Source organism: Megascapheus bottae, chromosome 25 (assembly GCF_031878675.1).
Source record: "Megascapheus bottae isolate mThoBot1 chromosome 25, mThoBot2.hap1, whole genome shotgun sequence".
Taxonomy (NCBI): domain Eukaryota; kingdom Metazoa; phylum Chordata; class Mammalia; order Rodentia; family Geomyidae; genus Megascapheus; species Megascapheus bottae.
The window spans coordinates 21,619,409-21,629,442 of NC_143533.1; the positions used below are offsets into that span (position 1 = coordinate 21,619,409).

Here is a 10,034-nt window from a genome sequence, read left to right on the forward strand (position 1 = left end):
ATATATGTTACTGCAAATTAAGAATAAGGCAGCTTCCCAAAGAATCTGAGAGAAAATTCAGAAACACAAACATGTCATTATCTCTTGTATTTAGCACAAAAATATATTATACCTATGGCTTTATAAATAATTGCCGATCTGAATAATCTCTGGTAATAGTTTTTTATTAAATATAGATAGGAACTCCCTTTCCATCCAGCAAGTATTCTAGCTCCACTTAAAAGTAGATATCGGGACCCAGGTATGAATGAAAAAGAGGGAAAGGAAAGAGTATGAATGAGCCTGAAATTCATGATTCAATTGCATTCTGAGTGAGTTCCTTCACTCTGTTCATGCAATGATCAATGGCATTAATGAGTAAAAGGATCCAACTATCTTCTGGCTGAGAGGCCACATGACTCGCTCTGCAAAGGAAGGAGGGGAAAAGAGAAGTTCAATTTAGTAGCACCAAGAGAAAACCTACCCTCGAGAAAGCACCAAGAAGACTACAGAGAGAAAAGGCACACTTCCACATAGGAACTCAGCTGCTCCATAGCTGAAGTTGAATAAAAACTTCATAGTCACACTTCCCACTCCTTAGAATGGGATTTTAGTTGTTGAGAATGGCTGGAGAGACAATATTCTTCTCACAAGCCCCTAGGGAGAAATCTTTACACTTACTTTGTAATTTCAAGTGCCTTCTTTAAAACAGATACAAGTTTTGCAGACTAGAAAAGAAAGAGAGAAGTTAATCCTGAGGCTTCTTCCATCAAAAGAAAAAGAGTGCAACTATCTTAAAGGACCCAAGTGTGTGTGTGTGTGTGTGTGTGTACGTGTGTATCTCACAGCTAAGCAAAAGCTTATTACAAGTATTTATGACACAATGTATAAACTTAAAAAATTAAATTTAGGCTGAAAAAATAGAAAGGAAAAAGAGGATAACCTAAAATTTTCTCTACTACTGATTTCCCAGGATATCAAGCAGAAATTACTGATGTTCCTTTGTTATTAAAACAACAACAACAACAACAAAAGCCATAATAAGAATTTTAAGAACATTAATACCAAGTTATATGGGAAGGCAAGGTTGTAGCTCAATGGCAGAACATATACAGAGAATGTATAGAATGCAAGGTTTAATTTCCAAAACCAAAACAAAACAACATAAAGATGTTGTTGGCATTTAAAAACTTCTTTACATGCCAACAACATAAAATAAGAAGCATGTATTATTCATAGTACATCTGAAGCATAATAGATATTGTAGATCTTGTGTTTCGGATAACTGAGAAGGTATACTGCTAAAGGAGCCAAGTTTTGAAGAATTACTATGTAGAGAAAAAATAATATCCACAAAAAAAGCAATTGGAAAAGGAAAAGGAAAAGGGCTAGAGATGTGGCCTAAGTGGTAGAATGCCTGCCTAGCAAGTACAAAAAACAGATCCCAAAAGGATCCTATTCCATTCAAGGTATCTTAGCATGATGAATAAACATTTGGCAAAAATAACTTCCAGAAATTAATTAGAACTGATGCATAAGATTAGAACTGTTACATTTGACTACAACTGGGCAGTTTTACTTCTTTCCAATACCATTAGAGACAAGAACTGCTGTTTTTAAAAGTAAGAAAACAGAACCTCTAGTAAATAGCATGGCACTTGAAAGACTATAATAACGTCAGATCTTTATACAGAACTTGAAGCAGTGCTGTAGCTCGAAGTGGTAGAGCACTAGCCTTGAGTGGAAGTGCTTAGGGACAGCGCCCAGGCCCAGAGTTCAAGCCCATAACCAACGGAAAAAAAGAAACTTGATTATTCATTGTTAACTTACACAATGTATTCATATAAGAAAAGAGTATGTTTCTGGAACATTTATACTTGCCTAGATTAGAAACTAGAAACTTATGATTTTAAATTCAGCTATTGCTAATAGCAACAAAAACAAAAATCAAGAAAAACCCTCAAGCTGTAATTCAGCTTTTTTTTTCCCCCCCAAAACAGCATTTTCTAAGACCTCTGTGGTATTCAAAATGATTACCCAGGTGGTTATAAAAGAGAGAACACAGCTCATGCCAATTATAATTCAATCAAGCAAGTATTTGTCCAACACAAACAGATGAAGAACTGTAACATTATTGTTGTATTTGCCTCCAAGTGGGACAAATATGCACAGTACTAACTAGTGAAATTCTACTAATTAGGCCTGTAATTCCCTAAAAGCTGGTACTTACATTGAGTCGCACAGTCAGTTGGCACACGGGTGGATATATACTCAGGGCCAAATCATCCACACTAAAAGTAGAAGGCAAAAATACCCATTAACACAAGGGAACAAAGCTCAACTTGGTTGTTTCCACTTGCATGCGACTAAGGAAAAAGTGACTATTTACAAAATGTTTAGTGATGATCTTAAACTGAGTAGCCAGGCAACCAATGCAGAATCAATTCTACCATTATTTACTGAAGCAGACATTCCCTATTTCACTAGGAAGCTGGAAAGGGGAAGTAAAGCCCCTTTTCAAAATTATGAAAAGGCATAACTAATTTGGTTAAAAAAAAAAAAGTGAGAATCTTGGGGCTGGGAATTTGGCCTACTGGTAGAGTGCTTGCTTAGAATGCACAAAGACCCGGGATTGATTCCTTAGTACCACATTCATAGAAAAAGCTGGAAGTGGTAGAGCTCTAGCCTTGAGAAAGCCCAAGGACAGTGTTCAGGCCCTGAGATCAAGCCCCAGGACTGGCAAATTTAACATGTCAAACTTTTGTTATTGTTGTTGGTTGGGGGGCTTGAACTTTTTGGGCTTGGGCGCTGTCCCTGAGCCATTCAGCTCAAGGCTCTTTGAGCCACAACGCCAATTCTGGTTTTCTGGTGGTTAATTGTAGATAAGAATCTCACAGACTTTCATGCCCGGGCTGGCTTTGAACCATGATCCTCAGATCTCAGCCTCTTGAGTAAGTAGGACTACAGCACCTGGCTATGTCAAAATATTTTTAAAACTAGGGAGGAAAAATTGGGATAATAGTACAAGCTGATGTTAGAATGTTCTAGCTCTCAAGTAAGAAATAAACTTACCTGGGGCTGATCTCATCACAAATATCCACAATGTCATCCAGCTGGGCCACCTGGTCCTTCTTCCCATTCTCTGCCACTAAGAGCCGGATTTTCTTTAAGCATGCTTTAGATGCTCTCACCAGTGCAAGGCATGGAACTATGAGCTCTTGGTCCTTCTCTGACCAGTATGAGTCCTGATTGGTTGGAAACCCCAATACCTCATCCTCATTATTGTGATTTTCAGAGTTGTCCTCCTCAGAATCATTCAAGAGGCCGCGGTAAGGATCACATTCTTCCACAGCCTAAGACATCATATGTGCAAATAAGAAAAGTTGTATTATATTTTTAGAACCACAACTGAGTTGTTCAAAAGCCTCAGCCACCCATATCACTAATGGTTAGAGTTCGATCACTTTATCAATCTCCTTGTCCAGCAATGGAGCAGAGGGGAATAGTACTACCTCACACAACAGCATAAGAGATGGAAGACACAGGACAGGACAGGAGAACGGACTTACTCCCTCTGCTTGGGAAACTTCTTCTTTATGATAAATTCTCATCTCTTGGTAAGGGACTGCCTTCCAATGACCAGCAAAGACAAGACCTTCACTCACCTGCTCCATTTCTTCATGTGCATCTTTCACAAAATCTACGCTCTTGGTCAGCATTAGAAGGGCTGCAGCTTTGTTATCTGTGAGTGAAAAATAAAAGCACTAGAATTAGAGGAAAAAAAAAACAATAATTCTTTTTTTTTTAACTTTATTGTGTCCAAAACATTATTTCAGCAGGTGGCCCTGATCACATTTCAGCTGACTATGTGGGTAGGGGCTTGAAGTGATGCTGCCCAGTGAAGCTCAGGCTTTGGGTAAGAAAGACTTCACATTGGGGATAGTGTTAGAGCTGTGTCCAGAGACCACTGTAGTCTGTAAATTGGAAAGGCCATTCCAGGAAGAAAGATTGACTTAGTTGAGTCAAGACTAAGCAGCATACTTTGTATGTAAGATAACCTTTTTGTCTAAAGCTTACACTGTATGGTGTGTTGTAAGAGAAGGTACATTAGTAAACTTGAACTAACTGGAGAAGAAACTGATTCTACGATCCACAGCAGGAACTAGAACTTGGGGCAGAAGTGTCCTGATTGTTTTTTTTTTTTAACTAAAATATTTTATTAACACCGATTTTTTACATCATATTTCAAGTGCCATGTTTAATAAATAAGTATTCAAGAAGGGAATCTCTATATAATCACTGGCACATAGATTTTAGAACATAGTTAAAATTAAGCTGAGAGTGTGTATACCATAGATACATATCAATCTATATAATATTATGTCTATAGAGTATATATCCCGTCATAGATTTTTATGTCTATGTACTTATATGTATATCTCTAAGACCACGTCAATAACCTTGGATACTCAAATATTGAGTCATTGCTCTTGTACTGTTTGGATCTAATATCCACATATCAAGGAGACCAAGCATCTTTTGTTCCTTTGGTCCTGACTTATCTGGCTCACTATGATTTGCTGTAGTTTCATCCACTTCCCAGCGAATACCATTATTTTATAGTAACAATTCTTTTAAGACTGCCAAGTATCAAGTCAACCCTCCCTCCCTCTCTTTCTCTTTTTCCTTCCTTCTTTGTGATGGAACTGGGGCCTGAACTCAGGGCGTGGCTGCTATTTCTGAGCTCTTTTTTTGCCCAAGGCTAGTACTCTACCACTGGAGCCACAGCTCCACCTCTAGCTTTTTGGAGGTTAATTGGTGATAAGAGTCTCATCTCATGGACTTTCTTGCCTGGGCTAGCTTCAAACCAAGATCCTTAGATCTCAGCTTCCTGAGTAGCTAGGATTATGGATGTGAAGCCTAGTCTAACATTGTTTCTCTTGAAGAAAATACCCAGGTCAGTGGAGCATGGGGTTTAAAATATTTTTTACTATATTCCCTGCTACAAAGAGTATTAAGATTTCCTTTCCATCCCTTGCTCCTCCTCTCCCCCACTTCTTTTCTCATTACCAAAAAAGTATGAAGTGTGGTAAAGTTTTAGAACTTATATATTAATATTCATGTTAAATTACATATACAATTTTCCACTAACCTCTATAGAAATTAAAATATAAGCATGCTACAAAACTGGAAGCTAGATACAAGAAATCTCTGTCTTGGTGAGCAGCCAATGATGTCTTTAGCACTCTTACCCACCTCTTGGTATCCGAGGCACCTGCTCACATGCAACCCAGACACTGTTGCAGGAGATAAGGTCATTGTTCTCAGGACTAAGAGAAGGAATCAATAAGGAAATATCAGTGACCTAGGTTCTTGTCTAAAAAGCTCTTTCCTGCTCATCATCATTCTAAGCTAGCAATAACTTTTGGGGGTGTGAGTGTGTGTGTGTGTGTGTACATGCACATGCATCCATATGCTGGTACTAAACTCCAAGCCTGAATGCTGTCCCTTAGCATTTTCTGCTGAAGGTCAGTGCTCTATCACTTGAGTCACAGCTCCACTTCTAGACTTTCCTAGTCAGTCTGGCTTTGAACTGCGATCCTCAGATTTCAGCTTCCTGAGCAGCTAGGATTACAAGCTAAGAACCAATAATGCCCACTCAACTAGCAATAACTTTGCTGTTAGGATGACTCTTTTTCCCCAAGTTAAGGAAGCCCTTTAACTGCTAACCCACATTGTGGCATCACTACCTCTGAGCTGGAGTGGTAAGAAGCACTTCCACAAGCTGAGCCATGCCATCCATGATGTCCAGAATAGAGTTGCGAACCAACTTTCTCAGGGTGGTCCCTGTGGCCAAGCACAAAGGATAGGCAGCCTAAGTTTCTGAAAATGCCACCATTTGAAGTATTACAGAATATACTTTAGAAAAAGAGCCAGTACAAAATTCTCTCTGTCTCTCTCTCTCTTTTTGGTGGGTTATTGGACTTGAACTCTGGGCCCGGGCGCTGTCCCTCTTCAGCTCAAGGCTACCACCCCTACTTCTTGAACCATAGTCCCACTTTCCCTTCCTAGTGATTAACTGGAGATATGTGTCTGAAGTTATTTAGTGCCTGGGCTGGCTTTGGACCTTGATCCTCAGATCTTAGCCTCTGAGTAGCTAGGATTATAGGTGTGAGCCACCATACCAGGCTTTTTTTCCCCCCTCCTGTCCTGGGGCTTGAACCCCAGGCCTGAGCACTGTCCTTGAGCACTTTTGCTCAAAGGTTACGCTCTGCCACTTGAGCTACAGCACCAGTTCTGGCTTTTTCTGTGTATGTGGTACGGGAAAAATCAAACCCCGGGCTTTGTGCATACTAGAAGCACTCTACCACTAGGCCACACTCCCAACCTAAAACTCTTATTTATATTCCCATGTAATTTTCTTGTCCTTCCCACCAGTCCTTCATACTGTTCTCCATAAGAATCCTTCTGTGATAACATGTATTCATTTATTAAGGACACTGATTCTTGATAAATCAGGAAAATACGTTGGAAATTTAAAACATTTATAAGTAACCCTGAAGATCTATATTCACTTATAATATGGTATGATTATAACTAAGGCATAAACTTATAGGCAGGGCTGGTGGACACTTGACCCATGAAGAAGCATGGAAACAGGGTGTGATATAATGAGTGGAAAAGAATAGATGTGGGGTAGGTATAGAGCTGAGATTCAACTAGCTCCTGCATCAGTTAGAATGGGTTGGAGAATGAGCCAGCAAAAGTCTTATGCATCAGGCAAGGTTAAGGGGAAATGGAAAGTTATAGCATCTATACCTTAGCAAAGGAGCATATAGAGATCACTCACCTTATAAAATTGTCACTGACTGCATTCTAAGGGAGAAGCTAAACACTCACATTGGAGCAAGATAAAAAAAAAGTATCTGTATTTGGTTATTTGAAGTCGGATAGGGGAGGGAGGAAAACAAGATGAGGGGTGGGAGTGGGGGGAGGGAAATGGGGACCAAGACATGAGAAAGGGTATCAATGTATGTGAAGCAATGCACCTTCTATCTGGTGAATATAATGTAACCCTTCTATTAAGTAAATAAAAATATATGAAAAAAGTATCTGCATATAATCCATTATTTTAGCAAAGATTTGTCCTACATATATAATGGTAATAAATACATAGTGACTTACCCTGATCCTTAGGAAGAGAATAGTACACTGCAACAATTGCCTTGATGGCAGCATGGACTTGTTCACAGATTCTCTGGGTTTCCTATAAAGAGATAGGTCGGTTTCAGAATGAAAAAGAGAACAGATTAGATTAATATAGTCAACCCACCTACTGAGGAAGAGAGCTGACATCTACACAGTATCATTAGTATCATCACAGAACTTAAGAAGTTCTATTATGAGTCAGGTCTGGTGCTATATTCATCCCACACCATAAAGAGGTTAGCTGGACACCAGATAACTGGCAGACAACTCAATAAAGCATTAAGCAACAGCAGGAAAATTTATTTCTGCTATGCTATATTCAAAGATGTGCCATGAGATAGTCACCGTATCTCAGACCAAGAGTTAGGGAAACTATGGCCCAAATGTCAAATCAGATCTATTGTTAGTTGTAAACAAAGTGTAACTGGACACAGCCTAGCACATTGGATTTTGTTGTCAGTCATGGGGCTTGAACTCTGGGCCTGGGCACTATCTCTGAGCTCTTCAGCTCAAGGCTACCACCCTACCCCTTGAGCCACTGCACCACTTCCCATTTTCTAGTGATTAATTGGAGATGAGTCTCAAGTTGTTTAGTGCCTGGGCTGGCTTTGAACCGTGATCTTCAGATCTCAGCCTCCAGCATAGCTAGGATTACAGGCGTAAGCCACCATGCCTAGCTAAGCTCATTCTTTTTTTTTTTTTTTTAACATACTGTCTATTGTTATGCTCGCACTACAAAGGTAGAAGCCAGTAACTGGCCTGAAAACACAAAAACATTTACTATCCAGCAACTTACAGAAAAAAACAAACAAAAAACAAAAAAACACCTCAGGTGGTAATGTGGCTTAATGGTAAAGTGCTTGCCTAGCATGCAAGATGCCCTGGGTCCAATTCCTCAATACCACATAAACAGGAAAGGTTGGAAGTGGTGCTGTGGCTCTAGTGGTAGATTACTGGCCTTGAGCAAAAGAAGCTCAGGGATAGTGCCCAAGCCCTGATTTCAAGCCCCAGGACTGGGGGGGGGGGGGGGGGGAGTGACAGGAATAAAGAAAGGAAAGAAGGGGGGGAGGGAGGGAGGAAAAGAGAGTAGCAACCCTTATAGAGCACGACTGATCACAGCCAATAGCTTTTCTTTCACTTTTATAGTAAGGGGATTATTCAAATATATAAATACTTCTAACAATGTTGCCTCTGATAACTTTTTTTGGTAAATCCACATGTATACACATGTATATACAATTCATCACAGCACTATCAACAACACTTACCAGTTAGGGGCAGTTTAAATACTTCGGGTATTTCTTAAATTATGGTTGTAGCAAGCTGGGTCCCAGTTTACTACGAAGTCACTTGAGCCACACCACCAGCCATTTCAACATTTGTCTGTTTTTTGTTTTTTGTTTTTTGCCAGTCTGGGCTTGAACTCAAGGCTCAGGCACGGTCCTTGGGCTTTTCCAAGGCTAGTGCTCTACCACTTGAGACACAGCACCACTTCCAGCTTTTTTCTGTGTATAAGGTACTGAGGAATCAAATGAAAGGCTTACCGCAAGCTAGGCAAGCTATCTACCATTAGGCCACACTGCCGGCTCCCATTTCTGCAAAATTTTATGTACTGCTACACTATTTTTCAAGCCATATATATATTTGGGGGGGGGGCAGTCCTGGACTTGAGCTCAGTGCCTGAGCACTGTCCTTGGACTTACTCAGGACTAGAGCTCTACCACTTGAGCCTAAGCACTACTTCCAGCTTTTTTCTATGTATATGGTACCAAGGAATCGAACCCTGGTCTTCCTGCATGCTAGGCAAGCACTCTACCACTACATCAAACTCCCGGCCCCTATTGTTTATTTTTTAAAAGGATGGTCCAGTTCCTGCGGGAAATGTTTCTCCCTCTTTTTCTAATCTTTAACCTTGTAATACTACTATAAATCCTTGGTTGCTGCATTTCTGGTACTATCTGCTATTGTAAAAAGAACCAGGAGCAGATACATAAACATATGTGAACGTATAAAATACAGTGTATATGGAATACAAAAGGAAATGAAAAGGGATTTGGGTGGGGATGGACGCCCTTTGATGTGTTGAATTTTCTATTATCTATATATTACTGATTGAATAAAAATAAACAGACTGAATGTATTAGCCCCATCTCTTCTATGCCAGACACTACTACTCTAAGCAATACGGGATTCACGTGATGTGACATTTAAGGAAGGAAGGTAGCTTTCTCCACTTGAGGGTAACAGGTGCAAGGAGTAAAAGCCTAGGGAATAAGGAAACAGCTCCCCGAGGATCCAAGGACAGGAAGCCCACCTGTGGAGATGGCGAAGGCGACAGTGCTGGGAGGCGAGAGAAAACGGCGGTGAGGGTCGTGGCTTCCCCGGACACTTTCACAGCGGCCTCATCTGGAGGGTGGCAGAGAAGGGGACAGGTGGCAAAGTGAGTGCGACAGGCCTGAAGCTGGGGCTGCTGCCACAGGCTTCAAAGATGAGGAATTCTTTTTTCGCCCTTCAACGCCCCCATATGCACGTTTTGCATTTCTCACCCCTCAAGTGCAGGGGTGGGCAGAGCGAGGCGGTCCCAGGAAGAGGGGCGGGAAGGGGTGAGGGAAACGGGTGAGGGAAAGGGGGGGGGTCCCCGGCGGGGGGAACTCACTGAGCCTTCTCCAAAACGCGTCCCTCTGGAACTCCCCGGCGGCCTCCTGGGCTTCACCGACTGGTGGATGTGCCGGGAGTGCGGAGGGAGGAAGAGGGGCGCGGCGGCCCGAGTGAAAAGCTGAGGCGCGCGGAGCCCCTTCCTCCGCCCGCCGTGAAAGCCGCCCCAGCCCGCCCCGCTCCGGCCCCCG

The 10,034-nt window shown here is 41.4% G+C and overlaps 1 protein-coding gene across 8 annotated transcripts in view; it reads right to left on the reverse strand.

Moving 5' to 3' along the window:
* The window catches only part of Ccndbp1 (cyclin D1 binding protein 1), a 94,776-nt gene that overhangs the window by 84,467 nt on the left and 275 nt on the right, over nucleotides 1–10,034 (reverse strand). For 7 of the 8 annotated variants that reach the window (XR_016532612.1, XR_016532611.1, XR_016532610.1 and 4 more), the window contains exons 2-9: nucleotides 9,845–9,904; nucleotides 9,503–9,594; nucleotides 7,165–7,246; nucleotides 5,730–5,826; nucleotides 5,236–5,309; nucleotides 3,645–3,721; nucleotides 3,052–3,332; nucleotides 2,210–2,270 (exon numbers count right to left, since the gene is read on the reverse strand). Coding sequence is in view for 2 of the 8 variants with exons in the window: in XM_090318525.1 (XP_090174651.1) it covers nucleotides 2,210–2,270; nucleotides 3,052–3,332; nucleotides 3,645–3,721; nucleotides 5,236–5,309; nucleotides 5,730–5,826; nucleotides 7,165–7,246; nucleotides 9,503–9,594; nucleotides 9,845–9,904 (824 nt within the window). In the remaining 6 variants the exon portion in view is untranslated. Of the gene's footprint in view, nucleotides 1–148; nucleotides 405–660; nucleotides 708–2,209; nucleotides 2,271–3,051; nucleotides 3,333–3,644; nucleotides 3,722–5,235; nucleotides 5,310–5,729; nucleotides 5,827–7,164; nucleotides 7,247–9,502; nucleotides 9,595–9,844; nucleotides 9,905–10,034 lie in introns of those variants that run through there. The other variant, XM_090318524.1, reaches the window with a different exon arrangement.